Below are 21,808 nucleotides of genomic sequence, written 5' to 3'. Positions count from 1 at the left end.
TCCCACTCCCTCTACCCTATCTACTTCCCAACAAAATCTTTTTTAAGAAATAAAGTTTTATGGCATATTCTTTCATTTAAAAATAAGCAATAATTTCCATAGATCAAACTCTCTCTTTTTACATAAATAGTAGCATACTACAGACAATTTTTTTCTACCTTATTTTGTTTTCGCTAGCCATAAAGTCTAAAGATTACTCCATATATTCCTCATTCTTTTTTACAGCTGTGTGGTACTCTGCCATGTGAACAGTACATAGCATTATTTGGATGTTAAACACATTTAATCAAAATTAAAATTTAAGGAACTTTTAGCATGGTCAACTGAAATAGAATTCAGATGTCTCTCAAAATTTGTCCTCCCACCTATTTATTTTATTTTATTTTTAACATTTTATTATTTATTTATTTATTTGAGACAGAGTCTCACTCTTTTGCCCAGGCTAGAGTGCAGTGGTGCTATCTTGGCTCAATGTAGCCTCTGGCTCCTGAAATCAAGCGATTCTCCTGCCTCAGCCTCCCAAGTAGCTGGGTTTGCAAGTACGCACACTCATTCCTCGCTAATTTTTGTATTTTCAATAGAGACAGGGTCTCACCATGTTGCTCAGGCTGCTCTTGAACCCCTAACCTCAAGTGATCTGCCCGCCTCGGCCTCCCAAAGCACTGGGATTACAGGCATGAGCCACCACGCCCTACCCAGTCTTCTTATCTATTTAGTGGCTCTACCCTGTTCTTCCAGTTCCTACACATTTACCCCTGGGACACCCTCTCCAGCCTGAGCAAATGTTCTAAATTTTTCAGATGATTCTCAACCATCTAAGCTTAGCCATTTTTTGGTCCATCTCCTTAAAACCTTTTTCTTTTTTAGGTGACAATGCATCCTGAGGAGTTCATTTAAAGGTAATTTCTGCAAAACCTTTATCCACCGCGTGTCACCTCTCCTAACATGAGGCCTTGACCTCAAACTGCACATATGCCAGGGCACCACTGGCAGCTTTATTAAGCACCATCTTTTAGTGTATAATACTGTTTATAAAACAAAGCAACTAATAATCAGAATTTATCCTGGGATCTTATTGGGAAGAAACACCAAGAAATGACAATAATGGTAAACTGTATGTAAATATGAATTCTGGAGATGGTGGCTGTGGCGGCAGTCTTTCTTCTCTTTTAATATTTCTTATGTGAATAGCAGAAATATCAAGTTTGCAAATACTCTACCCAGGAGAACGCCATGTGTACCTTTCTCTTCCTAGTACAGTCCTTTTATTTATTTTTTTTAATGGAGTCTCTCTTTTTCACTTAGGCTGGAGTGCAGTGACGTGATCTCAGCTCACTGCAACCTCTACCTCCCAAGTTCAAGTGATTCTCCTGCCTCAGCCTCTTGAGTAGCTGGGATTACAGGTGCCCACCACCATGCCCAGCTAATTTTTGTTAGACATGGGGTTTCACCATGTTGGCCAGGTTGGTCTCAAACTCTTGACCTCAAGCAATCCACCCACCTTGGCCTCCCAAAATGCTGGGATCTGGGATTACAGGCATGAGCCACTGCATCCAGCCCCTGGTACAATCTTTACACTGAAAAACAGATGCATTACCACAGGATAAATATGGGAGTTTACTCTGGAGACAGGAGGCAGAAATGAACTGCATCAAAATGATGGGCTCAGAGTTAAAATATGAGAACCCTCAGTAATTTCAGATACACACAAACACACACACACAGACGCACACACATATGTACGCCTATAGGTTATTTCTTTAGAACTAGCCACAGAACCCATTGAAACCCAGAGAGCTGTAGAACAGAATTTGAAAAGGCCTTGGACAGGAGGGCTGGAGTGACTCTTCTGAGCAGCGCAGACCTCACACTAGTGGCACAAAAGTTAGCAGTGCAGGAGCAGCTGGCAGGACTAGAGCTGCCTGGCCATTGTGGCTGAGCTTCCTGACATCTGTCTTGAAGGGAAGGGGAATTGATTTCTATTCAGTAACTCTTCAGGTTTTTTGTTTGTTTGTTTTGAGACAGAATCTCTCTCTGTCGCCCATGCTGGAGTGCAATGGCATGATCTCAGCTCACTACAACCCCTGCCTCCTGAGTTCAAGCGATTCTCCTGCCTCAGACTCCCAAGTAGCTAGGATTACAGGCACCCACCATCATACCCCGCTAATTTTTGTATTTTTGTAGAGGTAGGGTTTCACCATATTGGTCAGGCTGGTCTTGAATGCCTGACCTCAGGTGATCTGCCCACCTCGGCCTCCCAAAGTGTTGGGATTACAGGCATGAGCCACCTCTCCTGGCTGACTCTTCAGTTTTTTGGTTTTTGTTTTCATGAAAATGAAACTTTATTTCAGACAGGTTCATTGGTATGTATATGTGTGTGTGTGCTACAGCAAAGGCTGGTAGTAGCAAAAAGTCATTTCAAACTGTATGATACGGGCAGGGCAAGGTGGCTCACACCTGTAATCCTAGCACTTTGGGAGTCTGAGGCAGGGTGATCACCCTGAGGTCAGGAGAGACCAGCCTGGCCAACAAGTCAAAACCCCTCCTCTCCCCAAAATACAAAAATTAGCTAGGTGTGGTAGTACACACCTGCAATCCCAGCCACTTCGAAGGCCGAAGCAGAACTGCCTGAACCCGGAAGGCAGAGGTTGCAGATCAGGCCACTGCCCTCCATCCTTGGTGACAAAGCCAGACTCCAAAACAAAACAAAACAAAACAAAACAAGACATGCAGAACAAAACTGCATGATATATAATTGTGACATTATATGGGAATGCTTCTGTCAAAATATAGATTCAATTCAACATTATGCCAACTTTTATATTAATTTCAGTCCCTAAGTTAAGTTTTCATAATCAAAAACATGAGAATAATCTTATAGCTATCTACTAAGGTAGATAAACTGTAAATAAATTCTCCAATATTGCTTTGAAAATAAACTCCTTGGTTGTTAAGAGAAATTGCAACTTCCAACTCCATCCAAATGTATTATTTAACTGGTGTTCGTCAGTCATCTACTGTTGGCTTGATTGTCACTCCTCTTCTTATCTGACCCCAACCAATTAAACGCCAGTGTTTTTCAACGCTTCGGCTAAGGGCAATTTTTTCTCCTACCTCTGTGCACACTGGATTGGTCAAAACAATTTTACCCAAATTGGCCTTTACAGCACTAACTCTTCCTCCTGTCGACAGGGACCCTATGTTCACCATGAGCACTTCATTCTTAGACAGCTTTTGCACCTTTGCTGCCTTCTTGTCTCCTTCAGTGCCTACACCTAGAAGCCGTCTAAGCAGGAAATAGGAAATTTCCAATTCTGCGAATATCTCAGGTAAGGCTCCGACTGCACCAAGTACCTGCCCCACCATTCTGTCAGTCCCGCACAAAGCGGGGTCAATTTTTGTTCCAACTCCAATAAGACCGCCTGGAGCAGCATATTGCAGATCATTATGCTCCGCAAAAAGTGATACAATTTTGGAAAAGATTGGTTTACACGTAAGTTTTCCTTCACTATCCTTGGAAACAATACCAGGTCTTACTTCTATCTCCTGGCCCACATTTAATACTCCTTTTAGGATACTACCACCAGCTTCAACCCCCTTAAGGTCACCAACTTCACAGCCAGGTCTGTTGACATCAAAAGATCTAATAACAATAAGGCAGGGCTCTGAAGTAAAGTCTCTTGGGGGTACTGGAATTTTCTTTACTATGTACTCACAAACAACTTCAATATTGTATTTCAGCTGAACCGAAATTGGAATAATGGGAGCTCCCTCTGCTACTGTACCTTGGACAAAAACAAGGATCTGCTCATATTGTTCTTTAGCCTGATTTTCTTTTACCAAATCAATTTTATTTTGTAGAATCAAAAAATGCTTCAGTTTCATGATTTCTATAGCAGCTAGGTGTTCAGATGTCTGAGGCTGAGGGCAAGATTCATTGCCAGCTATCAACAGAAGAGCTGCATCCATCACCACTGCACCACTCAGCACAGTAGCCATCAAAATATTGTGGCCAGGACAGTCAACAAAGGACACATGTCTGACTAATTTGAAGTTCCCTTTGGTCCCTGGAATATCTGTAGGAAACTCATCAGGTGTACTGCTCCCACAAGATCTATAACATTCTGGCCGAGGGCAACTTGGGTCATCAAGTTTATAAATCTTAGCATGAGCATATCCAAGCTTGATTGTAATATTTCTTTCTAGTTCATTTTTGAACCTGATGGTGTGAACTCCAGAAATCGCTTTGACAACTGTGGATTTCCCATGAGCTACATGACCAATCGTACCTATATTAATTGTGGCTTGTCTGCTGATAACTTCGTGTGAAAGTGGCTCAACTTGGTAACATCCACGGTGGTGGGATCCTGGCGCGAAAGATGCGGCTGCCCCAAACTCACTCCAGCTTCTTCTCCCGCCTCCCGCCATCTTGCCGAAAGAGAAAGGAAATGGCCCCGGCTGCCGCCTGATCGGCTTCAGGGTCCTAGTGCCGGGCGAGGACGCCGAGGCGGGAAGGCCGGCTGGGGGCTCGGGGTGGCCAGTGCAACAGCGGCCTCCCTGCTTGGACTTCTCTCTGCTTGAATCTGCACAGTGCCTGTCGGTAGGCTTACTGGAAAACATGGTGCAAAGTTGTGGGAGCTGTTAGTTGCAGACCTGGTAGATATTTGTGCAGGCAATGCTGAGGGCAGCCATCATACCCCCGACTCTTCATTTTTTTTTGTTTTTTGTTTTTTGTTTTTTGTTTTTTTGAGACGGAGTTTCACTCTTGTTGCCCAGGCTGGAGTGCAATGGCGCGATCTCGGCTCACCGCAACCTCCGCCTCCTGGGCTCAGGCAATTCTCCTGCCTCAGCCTCCTGAGTAGCTGGGATTACAGGCACGCGCCACCACGCCCAGCTACTTTTTTGTATTTTTAGTAGAGACGGGGTTTCACCATGTTGACCAGGATGGTCTCGATCTCTTGACCTTATGATCCACCCGCCTCGGCCTCCCAAAGTGCTGGGATTACAGGCTTGAGCCACAGCGCCCGGCCGACTCTTCAGTTTTTTAAAGAAAAATCTCAGAAGATTGCCTCAGGTGAAACCACAGTAAGGAGATCTCACATATGGCATTGTAAAATACGAATTTGGGCATGATGATTTTCATTATGCAATTTACCGTGACGTTTATAAAGTCAAGGTAGGCGTAGACGTGTCCCTGAAAGATCCAGTGCTTTAGGTCTTCATTTGTTTGTGCTGTGCTTGGAATTCCCTTTCCCTTTCATCCTAATGAAAGCCTACTTATTTTTTAAGACTCAATGTTATTCCCTTCGCTACAGTTCCATAACAATATATGTATTTCCTGTAACAATATTATGTTGTATTACAATTGTTTGTGTATTGCCTGTTTTCTACTAGGCTGTCAGTTCTTTTGGGAGAGGAGCCTAGTCTTCACACCTCAGTGCCTGACTTAAAAGACACTTGATGTTTATTAAGTGATGTCAGCGACCAACTAATCCAGTTCCTCTAAGTATATGAAACTGAGGCCCAAAGGATTTCCATAAATTCAGCAATTCCACAAGTATATATTGAGCATTTACAATGTGCCTAGCTCTAGGGAAAGCTAAACGTATTTAGTGTATTTTAAATATCATTTGGAGTATGCTTAATTTCCATTTGTCCAGAGATCAAAAGATAAATACCAGCATCTCATGGATCCTCAACGCAACATTAAATGATGTTCAGAATTGGTCTATGTCAATTTGTTTTCTTATTCTCTAAGTGTGTATCACCCAAGAATATGATCTGCATACTGCTAATGTGTGTGTGAGGTGGGGGGGAGGAATGGTTGGAGTGTTCACTGCCCAATTTAATGCCCAGTTTAGGAAACACCAGGTTATGTTAGGTTAAATAGATTCTTCCCTGAACTTTCAACATACTTGATAGTGATTAGTTAAATCTCCAAGAAGAGCATCTAATACGCACTGTTTCCCAAATTTATTTGCCTAGTGAACCTCCCCTTTTTTGTCGCTTCTATTAATAGATGTCCACAATGCAGTCCTGAAGAACAGAAAGCTGGTCACTGCAGTTCTTTGAAGAGTCCTCATCTGTGTTTCGTGAGGACTTCAAAGGGAAACTTGAAGCTCCCTGCAGAGGAAAAGCAGCTAGAAGGGGAGAAGGGAAGGCCGGAGAAGGAGCAGCTGGCCAGGAAGACAGAGGAGGTAGCAGGTCGCTCTCTAGGGTCTGAGAGAGGAACAGGGGCCACAAGCAGATAACTGAGAAGCATGTTTCCATGCTAAGCTCAGTGAGACATTTGGGGCTCAAGCAGATGGGCACTGGAGGCCAGAGATAAGATGTTTCATAAGCAGAGCCAGGAGCACTTCTGTGGGAACATGCAGCAGGTCTTCAGGCCTCTGGGCATTCCTGAGGACATGGCACCCTGCCTGCAGGTCCGTAAGGACTGCTGCATGTCAGGGCCACAGTGTCTCTGGGGGCAGGAGAGGAAGGAAATGAAGCAGGCACAAAGTAGGTTACAGAGTGGTTTCATCGACATCTGTGATACTCACCCCCAGGGAGTTCCTGGACATATTTGGGGTTAGGTTTAACAAGGGGCAGTAGCTATGGGGAACAATATTTGCAGGGCCCAGTGCAAAATGACAACACAGGCCCCTTGTTTTAGAATTAAGGATTTCAGGTTTTTACAGCTGAGCATTAAACCAAGCACCAGGCCCTTCTGAATGCTGACCTCTGGACAACTGTACAGGCCACATGCCCAAGAAGCTTCCAGAGAGTTATCACTGGTCCTAAACCCAACTTGAATCTCCTTGCTAATGTGGCCTGGAGAAACCAGTTACACATGGTTTATATAAAAAGTAGGTCTCCCTATTCCAAGGTATCTGATTATCCTGGAGACACTGTTTACCAATTTCTATGGTCTGAATGTTTGTGTCTCCCCTCACCCCCTGCAACACTCACATTTAATCCCCAATGCAATAGTATTAAGAAGTAGGGCTTTTAGAAGGTGATGAGGTCCTAAAATGAATGAGGTAAAATGGGATTACTGCCCTTGTGACAGAGAACCAAGAGCACTTGTTTGCCCCTTCCACAATGTGAGAACACAGCAGGAAGAGACCCTGTGAAGCAGAAAATGAGCCGTCACCAGACACGACATTTGTTGGTGCCTTCTTGACTTTGATCCAGAACTGTAAAAAATAAATTTCTATTGTTTATAAAATACCAAGTCTATGGCAGCCCAGATGGACTAAGACACCAGTCATTCTGAGTAAGCTTGACTTTGTTACAAGATACATTTATTTATTTATTGTTAAATTTTCAACATTTCAGAGATGGGGTCTTGCTATGTTGCCTAGGCTGGTCTCAAACTCCTAGGCTCAAGTGATCCACCTGCCTCAGCCTCCCAAAGTGCTGGGATTACAGGCGTGAACCACCATGCCCAGCCTGCTATAAGATAAATTGAACCAGCCTGGGCAACATGGTAAAACCTCATCTCTACAAAAAGTACAAAAATTAGCTGGGCATAGTGGTGCATGCCTACAGCCTCAGCTACTAGGGAGACTGAGAGAGGTGGGAGTATCAATTGAGCCCCAGATGTCAAGGCTGCAGAAAGCCATGATTGCACCACTGCACTCCAGCTTGGGTGACAGAACAAGACTCTGTCTCAAAAAAGAAAAAACAAAGTACACATTAAATTCCAGGAACATATTTAAGGCAGAAATCCAGACACATTCAAGCTAGTTCCATATATAGTACTCACACCACAAACAGCATCCATTCTTCTCAAGCTGAGAATTGAGGCAGGTTTACAGCTGCATTGCAGAAGGGTATAACCTTTGACTTTGTCCTGTGGTTCATACCAGTATTTATTTGGTGCTGAGGCAGCACTCAGCACCCATGCTGATTTCCCTCAAAAATGAAAAACAAACTCAGGTGGAAAATCTGGGCAAGCAATGTCATTTGCTATTTTTGGAGATGAGGGAGAAAAAAACATAGTTGTGGAAAGTGTTGTAATAAGCAACATAGAAGAGCAGCCCATGAGTGTGAAATGAAACAACACCCGCATGCTCTTCTTGACAGTGATTGAATGGAAGCAATGAAGGGGAGGAGAAACCAGGCTGGGGAGAGCTGGCATCCCCTTGGAAGAGGTCTTTCCAGAAACAGACTGAAAATATGAGTTACCATACCCCATAAGATTAATCTCCGATCATACAGCAGTCCTATCTCTGAAATACAGGCATGCCTCAGAGATAACGTGGGTTTGGGTCTAGACCACTGCAATAAAGCAAATATTTGGAAGAAGCAAGTCACACAGACTTTTTTGGTTTCCCAGTGCATAGAAAGGTTATGTTTACACTACACTGCAGTGTATGAAGTGTGCAATAGCATTATGCCTAAAAAAAGTACATATCTTAATTTAAAAATACTTTATTGCTAAAAAAAAAAATGCTGACAGTCAACTGAGCCTTTAGTGAGTTGAAATCTTTTTTTTTTTTTTTTTTGAGACGGAGTTTCGTTCTTGTTACCCAGGCTGGAGTGCAATGGCGCGATCTTGGCTCACCGCAACCTCCGCCTCCTGGGTTCAGGCAATTCTCCTGCCTCAGCCTCCTGAGTAGCTGGGATTACAGGCACGAGCCACCATGCCCAGCTAATTTTTTGTATTTTTAGTAGAGACGGGGTTTCACCATGTTGACCAGGATGGTCTCGATCTCTCGACCTCATGATCCACCCGCCTCGGCCTCCCAAAGTGCTGGGATTACAGGCTTGAGCCACTGCGCCCAGCGAGTTGAAATCTTTTTGCTGGTGGAGGATCTCACTGTGACTGCTGATCAGGGTGGTGGCTGCTGAAGGTTGGGGTGGCTGTGGCAATTTCTTAAAATAAGGCAAGAATGAAGTTTGTCACATTTATTCACTCTTCCTCTCGTTAAAAAAAAATTATCTGGAGCATGAAATGCTGTTTGATAGCATTTTGCCCACAATTGGATTCAATCCTCTCAAACCCTGCTGATGCTTTATCAACTAAGTTTATGTAACATTCTCAATCATTTATTGTCATTTCAACACTGTTCACAGCACCTTCACTATAAGTAACTTCCATCTCAAGAAATCACTTTCTTTGGTCATCCATAGAAAGCAATTCCTCATTTGTTCAAGTTTGATCACGAGATGGCAGCAATTCAGTCACATCTTCAGGTAGCACTTCTAATTCTATTTCTCTTGCTATTTTCATCACATCTTCAGTGATTTCCTCCACTGAAGTCTCAAACCCCTCAGTCATCCAAGAGGGTTAAAATCAGCTTCCTCCATACTCTGAATGTTGATAGTTTGCCCTTCTCCCATGAATCATGAATGTTTATAATGACATCTAGAATGGTGAATCCTTTCCAGAAGGTTTTCAATTTACTTTGCCCAGATCCATCAGAAAGATCACTATCTACGGCAGCTATAGCCTTACAAATGTATTTCTTAAAGAACAAGACTTGAAAGTCAAAATTACTCCTTGATCCATGGGCTACGGAATGGATGTTGTGTTAGCCGGCATGAAAACAATGTTCACCTCCTTGTACATCTCCATCAGAGCTCTTGGGTGACTAGGTGCATTGTCAAGGAGTAGTGATATTTTTAAAAGGAATCTTTTTTTTTTTCTGAGCAGTAAGTCTCAATAGTGGGCTTAAATTATTCAGTAAACTATGCTATAAACAGATGTGCTGTCATTTAGGCTTTGTTGCTCCATTTATACAGCACAGGCAGACTAGATAAGGCATAATTCTTAAGGGCCCTAGGATTTCCAGAATGGTAAATGAGCACCATGTCCAACTTAAAGTCACCAGTTGCATTAGTTCCTAACAAGAAGGTCAGCCTGTCCTCTGAAGACTTGAAGCCAGGTATTTTCTTCTCTCTAGCTACAAAAGTCCTAGATGGCATCTTCTTCCAGTAGAAGGCTGTTTCATCTCCACTGAAAATCTATTGCTGAGTGTAGCCACCTTCATCTGTGATCTTAGCTAGATCTTCTGGATAACTTGCTGCAGCTTCTCTATCCGCACTTGCTGCTTTGCCTTGCACTTTTATGTTACAGAAATGGCTTCTTGCCTTAAATCTCATGAACTAACCTCTGCTAGCTTCAGACTTTTGTTCTGCAGCTTCCTCATCTCTCCCAGCCTTCACAGAATTGAAGAGAGTTAGTGTTTTGCTCTGGGTTAGGCTTTGGATGAAGGGAATGTTGTCGCCTATTTGATCTTCTACACAGCTCACTGAAACTTTCTCCATATCATCAAGGCTGTTTTGCTTTCTTATGATACATGTGTTCACTGGAGTAGTACTTTTAATTTCATTCAAAAACTTTTCCTTTGCATTCACAACTTGGCTATCTGTTTGGCACAAGAAGCCTAGCTTTTGGCCTGTCTCAGCTTTCGACATGCTTTCCTTACTAATCTTAATCATTTCTAGCTTCGGATTCAAAAATGAGAGATGTGCGTGATTCTTCCTTTCCCTTGAACACTGAGAGGCCATTGTAGGGTTATTAACTGGCCTAATTTCAATATTGTGTCTGAGCAGTGGAACAGTCAGAACATAACATTTATTAATTAAGTTTGCTGTTTTATATGGGCATAGTTTATGGTGCCCTAAACATTAACAGTGGTAACATCAAAGATGCTGGGGGCCAGGTGTGGTGGCTCCAGGGCCTAACAAGGTGGTTTTCAAGCACTTTGAAAGGCTGAGATGGATGGAGGATCTCTTGAGCCCAGAATTTTGAGGTCAGCCTAGGCAGCATAGTGAGACTCCATCTCAAAGAAAAAAAGAATACTATAGATTGAGTGTTTTAAAAAACAATAGAAATTTATTTATCACAAGTCTGGAGGCTGAGAAGTCCAGGATCAAGGGACTGGCAGATTCAGAGTCTGATGTGGCCTGCTTTCTGGTTCATAGATGTCATTGCCTTGCTCTGTCCTCACAAGACTGAAGGGGAGAGGAAGGCCTTCTGAGTCTCTCTTATATGGGCACTAATCTTCCGACCTAATTCCCTCCCAAAGGTTCCACCTAATACCATCACCTTGAGGATTGGGATTTTAATCTATGAATTTTGGAGGACACAAACATTCAGTCAATAGCAGATGGAAGATGAAGACCACCTTTCTTGGAAGCCCCACATGCAGAAATTTATGGAGCTAAAAAACTGCCTTTCGGCCGGGCGCGGTGGCTCAAGCCTGTAATCCCAGCACTTTGGGAGGCCGAGGCGGGTGGATCACGAGGTCAAGAGATCGAGACCATCCTGGTCAACAAAGTGAAACCCTGTCTCTACTAAAAATACAAAAAACTAGCTGGGCGTGGTGGCGCGTGCCTGTAATCCCAGCTACTTAGGAGGCTGAGGCAGGAGAATTGCCTGAGCCCAGGAGGCGGAGGTTGCGGTGAGCCGAGATCGCGCCATTGCACTCCAGCCTGGGTAACAAGAGCGAAACTCCGTCTCAAAAAAAAAAAAAAAAAGTTAGCTGGGCATGCTGGCGCGTGCCTGTAATCCCAGCTACTCAGGAAGCTGAGGCAGGAGAATTGCCTGAACCCAGGAGGTGAAGGTTGCGGTGAACCAAGATCGCGCCATTGCACTCCAGCCTGGGTAGCAAGAGCGAAACTCCGTCTCAAAAAACAACAACAACAACAACAACAACAACAAAACAAAACAAAAGAAAAAACTGCCTTTCAACTCCCTCCATTTCCTTGGCTGACCTCTTCCTCTTACATCTCCCTGTTGTTTCTCCACAGGAAGCTTTGATTCATTGAAAAGGCCAGAACAGAGTGGGTAGAGCCATGAGGTGCGGATAGTAGGAGCCTAGGGTGGCAGAGAAGGATGACCAGAGGGCCTGGGGGCAGGGGTGTCACCTGTGGAGGGGGTGGATTCTGGGGACAAGTTGCATTGTAGGCTCTGACTAGGTGGGCGGGCAAGACTGTGTGATGGGCTAGTTTGAACTGTTATTGTCTCCATTATACGGATGAAGAAACTGAGACTTGATCATGAGGGGGACTGCTAGGATTCAGTTCTGGTCCTTGTCACTCTGAGGCTCATGTCCTTTCTGTGCTACCAAGCTTTATCTCTGCTTTTCAAGACGGTGATACAAGTACTCGTTCATAAAGCTCTGCAAGAGGGTGGTGGTTTTGAGTTGTAATTTCAATGAAGAGGGGGGAAAAGAGGTAGAAAGAAACGATTTATTTTTATGGGTTGGAATATTGATTGAAAGAATCAAAAATAAATAAGAGGATAAGGCAGGAAAGGCGGAACAAGAGCTAAACAACAAAACCTGGAAAACAGACTTTACTAATATCTTAAAAGGCTGATGGATTGAAGGAAAGATTTGGGTGAGGGGGAACAACTGAAGATGAATCATGGGTAAAGAGGAGGGTGTGATGTTCTTAGCCAAATGCCAGCACTGGCAGTGGAGTGGGTGGGGCGGGGTCTGGAATTTGTGTCCATGACATAGAGGAGGATCTGGGCCGAGAGTCACTCAGTAAACTGGTGACAGAGCCGGAGTAAACTCTGGTCTCCTGGTCCCACCTTCCAGGGCTCTTTTCTCTATTTCCTGCACTTGGATAAGGGAGTTAAAAGATCAAAGATTACACCTGTGAAAAGTCAGAGAACACCCACATAGTAAGGAACTTAGGGGCAGGTGTGGTGTATCATGCCTGTAATCCCAGCACACTGGAGAGAGGATGACTTGAGTCCAGGAGTTCGAGACCAGCCCTGGCAACATAGTGAGACCCCATTCTACAAAAAAAGAGAAAGAAATTAGCCAGGCATGGTGGTGTGAACCTGTAGCCTCAACCACTCAGGAGACTGAGGAAGGAGGATTGCTTGAGCCCAGGCTGCAGTGAGCTATGATCACGCCACCGTGTTCCAGCCTAGGTTATAGAGTGAGACTCTGTCTCAAAACAAACAAACAACTAAAATTTAGGCTTACCACTTGAGGTGGACTTGACATTCCTAAAAACTGAAGGGTAAAGAAGAGGTGTGGGTTGAGGTACCAGAAACAAAGGATCCAAGACAGCAGCTGTGATGCTTTCAAGGCAAGAGCATCCATCATGACCAAGAAAAAGTTTTCAGCACACGCTGTGCAAGTACCAGATGCAAGGAGCGCTACAAAAAGTCGGAAGACGTGACCTCAGGGGAATTTCGTCACCCCAGCAGGAAGGCAGCCATTCTAAAGACATCCCAATGCAATGTTTAACAGCCACCGGCAGCTAAGTTAGTCAGGGAAGTGAGCACCCAGAGAGAATGGAAGGAGAGAGGGAAAACTGAAGAAATGTATAGAAAGACAAAAATAAGGTTTAACATTATGATTTTAGACAAGCCGGCATGAGGAAATGTAAATTTTTAAAAAAGAAAGTGGTTAGATAAAACATGCACATGGAAATACATCTTCTAAACCATGACAAAGCTCACAGCCTCTGAGTACAAAATGGTCGCATTTTTTTTAAGTTTAAAAAATTAAAAATGCCGATGCGGTGGCACGTGCCTGTAGTCCCAGCTGCCCAGGAGGATGAGGTGGGAGGATCACTTGAGCCCAGGAGTTGGAGGCTGCAGCAAGCTATGGCACCACTGCACTCCAGCTTGGGTGACAGAGCAAGGCTGTCTCTAAATAAATAAATGAAAACAATTACATTCAAATGAAGGAAAAAGTCCAAGCACCACAAGAAGGTTTAAAAAGTCTTATTATCACTGCCACCATCCATACTCCTCCCACTATTAACGATTTATTTGTCACTGCAGAAGAGTATGTTATAATTATATAAAAATTACTCATAATTTATCACATGCATACACAACACACATACTTTTACAAAAGTGTACACATGGGCTGTACAGTACACATTCTATGGCATGCTATTGCCTTGATTACATAGTCATATATTTCAGAGCTCAAACCACCTTTTCAAAATCTCTACAGGGTAGTACGCTGCATGGTTTTACATAATTATTTAGTGGATTCACCATTGTTGGACATTTAAGTTGTTTGAAGATTTTGTTGTTACAGCTGTAGGGATGAACATACTTGGCATATTTTTTCTTGTGCAGGCTAAAGTAAATGTTTGGCAAGGAGTATGTTTTTTTCTTTCTTTTCTTTTTCTTTTTTTCTTTTTTCTTTCTTTCTTTCTTTTTTTTTTTTTTTTTTTTTTTTTTTTTTTTTTTTTGAGATGGGGTTCCACTCTGTCACCAGGCTGGAGTGCAGTGGTGCTGTGTTGGCTCACTGCAACCTCTGCCTCCCAGATTCAAGTCATTTTCCTGCCTCAGCCTCCCGAGTAGCTGGGATTACAGGTGACTGCCACCACATCCGGCTAGTTGTTTTTTTTTTTTTTTGTATTTTTAGTAGAGACACAGTTTCACCTTGTTGGCCAGGTTGATCTCGAACTCCTGACCTCAAGTAATCCCCAGCCTCCCAGAGTGCTGGGATTACAGGAGTAAGCAAGTAAGACCAGGAGTGCCTGGTCTAATTTTTTTTAATTGTGGCAAAACACACCTAAAATTTACTATTTTGATCATTTTTTCAGCGTACAGTTTAGTGGTTTTAAGTACATCCATATTGTTGTGCAACCCTCACCACCAGCATCTCCAGAACTTTTCCTCGTCTCGGACTGAAACTCTATACCCACTCGACATGAACTTCCTATTCTCCCGACTGCCCTCTGTGTCCCATCCCCTAGCAAGCACCATTTTGTTTTCTATCTCTATGACTTTGACAACTCTGGATACCTTGTAAAAGCAGAATCATACAATATTTGTCTTTTTGTGACTGGCTTATTTCAGTTAGCATAATGTCCTCAAGGTACATTCATGTTACAGCACGTATCAGAAATTCCTTCCTTTTAAGACTAACATTACATTCACTGTATGGAGGTATGTATTTTAAATTTGCAGGCAAATATTCTGAAATTATCTTTCTAAAAGGTGATACCTTCACTCCCACCACAGCAAGTAGGTCCAACAGCACTTCCCTCACCCACACCACTCCTGCTTACTATCCAGCCTCTTCATGTTTGCCAATTACTCTGTGGGTAGAAGAATCTTGTTATTGTTTTCCTTTGCATGTATGAATAAGGCTGGTCACCTTTGCACAGCCTTATTGGCTACTTTTTTTTTTTTTCATTGTTACACCTGTTGGTATCTTTACTCACTGTTTTCTCTTGGGTTGTCTTTTTCTTAGTAATTAGTATGGGTACATAGTACAAAGTGAACAGATACTTTGTTTCTTTCTTACGATTCACTATGTACAAAGTGAAAAGATACTTTGTTTCTTTCTTGCTATTTACTATATACAAAGTGAAAAGATACTTTGTTTCTTTCTTGCTATTTACTATGTACAAAGTAAAAAGATACTTTGTTTTTTTCTTGCTATTTACTTTTACTTTTTTTTTTTTTTTTTTTTGAGACAGGGTCTTACTCTGTCACCCAGGCTGGAGTGCAGCGGTGTGATCTCAGCTCACTGCAACCTCCGCCTTCTGGGTTCAAGCAATTCTTGTTCCTCAGCCTCATGAACAGCTGGGATTACAGGTGCCTACCACCACAAGCGACTCATTTTTTTGTGTTTTTAATAGAGATGGGGTTTCGCCATGTTGGCTGGTATTGAACTCCTGACCTCAAATGATCCACCTGCCTCAACCTCCCAAAGTACTGGGATTACAGGTGTTAGCCACCATGCCTGGCCTTTTTTTTTTTTTTTTTACTTTTTATTATCAAAAAAACCCTACATATAAACAAGTAGAAATTGAATATATTTAAAAGTAGAGAAAATAATATGTCCCCATTACCAAGTTTCATCACCACTACACCTCAAATTATTTTGAGGGCCAGGCATGGTGGCTCACACTTGTAATTCCAGCACTTGGGATGTGGAGGTGGGTGGGTCACTTGAGGCCAGGAATTGGAGATCAGCCTGGGCAATATAGTGAGACCCCCATCTCTACAAAAAAATTAGTCAAGTGTGGTGGTGTGCACCTGTAGTCTCAGCTACTTGGGAGGCTGAGGAGGGAGGATCACTTGAGCCCAGGAGTTGGAGGTTAAGTGAGCTATGATTACACCACTGTACTTCAGCCTGGGTGACAGAGTGAGACCCCTTTCTCTTAATAAAAAATTATCTTGAAGCAGATCCCAGACATCATCATCTCATCCACAAGTATTTCAGTGTGTATCTCTAAAGACAAAAAATTTTTTAAAACATGATAAAACTATAATCATATGTCTATGGTATTTTAAATATAAAACTGCTCATTTCTAAGCAAACTTATCAATCATTTTCTATATGGTTTCTGGGTTTTGTGCCATGCTTACAAAGTCTTCCTAACAGTATTACAAAGGAATTCACCCATATTTTCTTCTAGCATTTATTTTACTCAAAACCCATTCATTAAATTCAAAATTATTGCCCAGTTCATGCAAAGTCTTTAAGCCCTAGAAAGGGACAGAGTCACAGGGTAATCAGAGCTAAGAGAGTTAATTTCCATGCCTGCTTTCCCACCTGTAAAACATCTGCTGCCATAAAACACCGTTTTAGACTCTGTTCTCCTGCTTCTGCTGTAGACAACCTTCCTGACTTCACTATGTGGGTCAGAGACTTCTAGGGACTCCCTTGCCTCTGGCTTACTTTTTTTCTTTTTTTAATAAGAGTGTTATTAAAATATAATTCACATATAAAATGTACCCTTTCAAAGTATACAATTCAGTGATTTCAGTGTACTCACAGTAGTGCAATCTTTGCCATTATATAATTTTGGAATTTTTTTTCATGACCCCCAAAAGAAATCTTACACCCATTAAGAAATCACTTTCCATTTCCCTGTCACCCCAGTCCCTGGAAACTGCTAATCTACTTTGTCTCTATGGATTCCCAAGACAGTTCATAGAAATGGAATCACAATATGGGGCCTTTTGTGTCTGGCTTCTTTATTGCTAAGTACTTTTAAAGTTTCATTTTAACATTTTACATCACACTATTTCTGGAATTTACTTTGATGAAAGAAGTGGAATTATACAGCTTGACTCTTTTTTTCTCCTGGATAGTCCTGCCATAGTCTCAATGCTGGTTTTTTTTGTGTGTGTGTGTGTGTGTGTTACATATATATATATATATATATATATATATATATATATATATATGTATGTATATTTCATCTTTCCTCTCATGGATCAGAAATGTCACCATTATCTAAATTCTTATTTTAGTTTATTTCTGGATTTCCTATTTTATTCCATTATATATCTAAATCTTTGCTAGACCCAAACTAGGTTTTTTCACTTACTTATTTTTGGAGATGGAATCTTACTATGTTGCCTGGGCTGGATTCAAGCCATTCTCCTGCCTCAGCCTCCCAAGTAGCTAGGACTACAGGTATGTGCCACCCTACCCAGCTTAAATGCTTTAATTCTTATAACTTCAACATGTATTTAAATGTTTAATCTGACTGCCTCTGCTCTCCTAATATCTTTCTGTTGAAATTTCTTCCTGGCTATTCTTTCTTGTTTATTTCTACAGATGAACCCAATATGATTTTGTAAAATGTTGAAAAGAAATTTTTGAATATTTTTATTGGGATCACATTGAGTTGCTAGATTAAATTTAGCAAGAATTAATACCCCTTAGTAGAGATTTCATATTTTCTTTATATGGTTTACCTATTTCTAGTTAAGTTTATTTTCAGATAAATTGATGATAGTGTTGCTATTTAAATAGGGTCTTTTCTTTCATTGTATTTTCTAACTAGTCATTTTGTACACTAATTATTCAAAAAGTAACTACTAAAATTCTCTTACAATTTCTGTTAGCTTTTCTGGCGAAATAAATCACCCAATACTTAGCATCTTAAAATAAGAAACATTATTTCTCAACTCTGTGGGTCAACTGGCCGTTCTTCTAGTCTGAGCCAACTCGGTTTACTTCTGCAGAAAACTGGCGCTCTAATTGGCCTTGCTAGATGAGAGTGCTTCACTCAGTTGTCTGGTAGTTGCTTCTGTGTCAGCTGGAGCAACAGGGATGAAGAGGCACATGTGTTTCTCATCATGCTGCAGGCTAACCTAGGCTCATTCACAGAGTAGTGGTCTCAGTCTCTTAAAATGGTAAAAGAGGGCAAGTCCCAACACACAAACGCTTTTCAAGCTTCTGCTTCTATCATGTTTGCTAATGCCCCATTGTTCTAAAGAAAGTCACATGGTTGAACTCGTAGTGTGAAAAAATATACTGCCTTTCTGAGAAGAGCTGCAAAACATTGTAGCTGTTTTTGCAATCTCCTGAAGATTCCTAACATTTCTTTATGGTCTATTCTCATCAGGTTTCTAGTTATTATTTGATAGCATTTAAATTAATAAATCCTCCTTACCTTAAGAGGTTGTGGGAAGTAAAAAAAAAAAAAAAAAAAGTTTCCCTTCAGAGTTTCCTTTCTTGTTTAAGAAAAATTCTTAAGTGTTAGAAATTTGCTTTAAACACTTTCTTCAAAAGCCTTCTTGCCTTTTTGCTAGAAGCCCTATCCTATGTAGCTGTTCGACCTGCTTACAGGCACGTAGTACATTCTATGTCCTTGTACTTTAACCAAGGTATCTATGCTGGACGTGCTCACAGGCATGTCCCAGCTTGCAGTCTATGCCCCTTCCTTATTTGAACTTCCATTTTTGGCCCTCCATTGCTTTTACCTGTTTAGAAAAGTTTCAAGTTATTAGCCAATCGGTTTTTAGTTTAGATTGTGAGGCCTGGCTCTAGCCAATGAAGATCAGACACAACAGTAAGGACAACCCCAAATTCGTAAGAAGTAAATATGTCTGCTTTGCTTTATTCATTGTACTCTCGTGGCAAGATTGCTTCCCTTCTGCAGGAAGTAAAAATAATTGCTTTGCCAAGAGATTCTTTGTACCAGTACTAATTTTTCTTTGTGACACGAGAAAGAAAAATTTTATACATAACAGAGGTAATTTTAACTCTTAAATTATTTTCTTATTTAATCGTACTGGTTAGGATTTCCAAAACATTGTTAAAGTATAATATCTTACTTTAAAAGGTTACTGATGGGCCTGTAATCCCAGCACTTTTGGAGGCTGAGGCAAGAGGATCACTGGAGGCCAGGAATTTGAGACCAGCCTAGGAGACATAGAAAGACTGCCCACTATTTCTACAAAAAATTTAAAAATTCACCGAGCATGGTGGTGTGCAACTGTGGTCCCAGCTACTTGGGAGGCTGCGGTGGGAGGATCACTTGAGGCTGAGAGGTTGGGGCTGCAGCAAGCCAAGATCATGCCTCTGCACTCCAGCCTGGGTGACACAGCGAGATGTTATCTGAAAAAAATTAAAAAAAAAAAAAAAAAAAAAGAGGTTACTAAGGTTATCTAATGGGTTCTGGGATTACAGGGCTTCTTTTTTGTTGTTTTGCTTCTTGCCAGTCTCTAATTTTTCTACAATGAATATGTGTTGCTTATATAATATAATCGTCTGTTTGTGGGCACACCATCACTTTGGGATGGCTCACAGTCTCCCAGTTCACCCCAAAGTGTAAGCCACAGTAACCATCCTAGGTGTAACCAGAATGTTTGTTCTTCAATTTGGAATTGGAGTCTCCTTAGAATGTAAAGATTTTGTAGTTGTTAACTATTAACACTATTGATTTTGTAATATGTTCTGACATTCTTTTAAGCATGTACTTCCAGCCAGTAGTGGTGGCTCATGCCTGTAATCCCAGCACTTTAGGAGGCCAATGTGGGTGGATCACTTGAGTTAAAGAGTTTGAGACCAGCCTGGCCAACATGGTGAAACCCCACCTCTACTAAAAATACAAAAATTAGCCGGGCGTGGTGGTGGGCACCTGTAGTCCCAGCTACTCGGGAGGCTGAGGGGGGACAATTGCTTGAACCTGGGAGGCGGAGGTTGCAGTGAACTGAGATTGTGCCATTGCACTCCAGCCTGGGTGACAGGGCACGACTTTGTCTCAAAAAACCAAATCAAACAAAACACATACCTCTTCAAAGTGCTATCTGGTACATGTTAATGTTTTTAATTAAAATTTTTTATTAAAAGATAAAGCATATACATCTGTATAGTGTGAGAACAAAAAAGAAAAAGCATAATATCTTCTTTCTTACTTTGATGGAGATTAAAGTATGACGCTGGATTTTTATAATGGCAAAAACAATCTAGCTATTCCTAAGATACTAAAACTCTGGTTTTTGTTTTGATTTTGGTTTGTTCGTTAAATTGGAAATGAATGTCCAAGTTTGCTAAATGGCATTTCAGTATCTAGTGTAATGATTATACTTTTTCCTTTGATCTATTAATATAGTGGCACATTGGTACAATTCTTTTTTTTTTTTTTGAGACAGAGTCTCACTCAGTCACCCATGCTAGAGTGCAATGGTGTGATCTCAGCTCACTGCATCCTCTGCCTCCTGGGTTTAAGCGATTCTTCTGCCTCAGCCTCCCAAGTAGCTGGGATCACAGACACCCACCACTATGGCTAATTTTTGTATTTTTAGTAAAGACAGGGTTTCACCATCTTAGCCAGGCTGGTCTCAAACTCCTGACCTCAGGTAATCCACCTGCCTCGGCCTCCCAAAGTGCTGGGATTACAGGCATGAGCCACCACACCCAGCCAGTACAATTCCTAATAATAGACCATACCTGCATTTCTGGAACCTCACTTAGTTGAGGCATTTTTTTGTTATTGCTAGTATAGAACAATTATATCTCCATACATCTGCCTATTCTGGACATTTCATAGATATGGAATCATACTATACATGGCCTTTTGTGTCTAGCTTCTTTCACTTACTGTGTTTCCAGAGTTCCCCTATGCTGTGTCATGTATCAGTACATCATTCCTTGTTATGGCTAAATGATTTCCCATTGTATGGATAGACCACATATAAATGCTTTTGTGGCATCTACAAAGTTAATGTTCATATCATCTTCCTCCTCAATTTCACATCTCTAGTGGATTATATTATAGATATTCTGGTGTTGGAAAACCCTTTCATCCCTGAAATACACTTGACTTGGTCATGATTATTATTCATTTAAAAAATTACGAGATTCGATTTGCTGGTATTGTATGTAGAATACTGTTATCTTTCTATAAATGAGCTTAGCGTATATTTTATATTTCTTTTGCTTTCCTCATTTAGCTCTGGTATAGGATTATGCTAGCAGAGTAACATTTGTATAAGGTAGGAAATATTTCTTCCTTTAAAGTCTGGGCCAGGCATGGTGGCTCATGCCTGTAATCCCAGCATTTTGGGAGGCCAAGGTGGACAGATCATGAGTTCAGGAGTTTGAGACTATCCTGGCCAACATGGTGAAACCCCATCTCTACTAAAAATACAAAAATTAGCCAGGTATGGTAGCACGTGCCTGTAGTCCCAGCTACTTGGGAGGCTGAGGCAGGAGAATCACTTGAACCCAGGAGGCGGAGGTTGTGGTGAGCTGAGATAGTGCCATTGCACCACTCCAGCCTGGCCAAAGAGCGAGACTCTATCTCAAAAGAAAAAAAGAAAAGAAAAAAGAAAAAAAAGAAAAAGTCTGATAGACCCTAGCCATAGAGTCATAGGATCTGTTCCCTTTTGAGAAGTAAGTCATGGCTAGCATTTCAGTTTCTTCTATAGTTATTGGTTTATCCAATTTTTCTACTTCTTTCCGGGTCAGTCTAGCATACAAGCAGTAATGTATACAAAACAGCCTGATGAGATATCACAAAACAACACCTAGGTCAAGAAATACAAAATTGCCAATATTCCAGGATTCCACTGGTGATTCCTCCCAATCACTGCTTATTTTTTTCCAAAGTAATTATTACCTTAACTACAGAT

At 41.6% G+C, this 21,808-nt stretch overlaps 1 protein-coding gene across 1 annotated transcript; it reads right to left on the bottom strand.

The window, feature by feature from the left end:
- Positions 1-2,953: 2,953 nt before the first annotated feature.
- On the bottom strand, positions 2,954-13,055 carry LOC101029732 (eukaryotic translation initiation factor 2 subunit 3-like). The gene is given in 5 exon segments (XM_074396346.1): positions 2,954-4,337; positions 4,340-4,428; positions 10,944-11,062; positions 11,723-11,812; positions 12,936-13,055. Coding segments are annotated over 5 exon segments (1,749 nt in total). The 3' UTR covers positions 2,954-3,006.
- Positions 13,056-21,808: the final 8,753 nt, after the last annotated feature.

This window comes from Saimiri boliviensis, chromosome 1 (genome assembly GCF_048565385.1).
Source record: "Saimiri boliviensis isolate mSaiBol1 chromosome 1, mSaiBol1.pri, whole genome shotgun sequence".
Lineage (NCBI taxonomy): Eukaryota > Metazoa > Chordata > Mammalia > Primates > Cebidae > Saimiri > Saimiri boliviensis.
The sequence above is the reverse complement of the archived record's forward strand: the minus strand, read 5'-3'. Positions and strand labels throughout refer to the sequence as shown.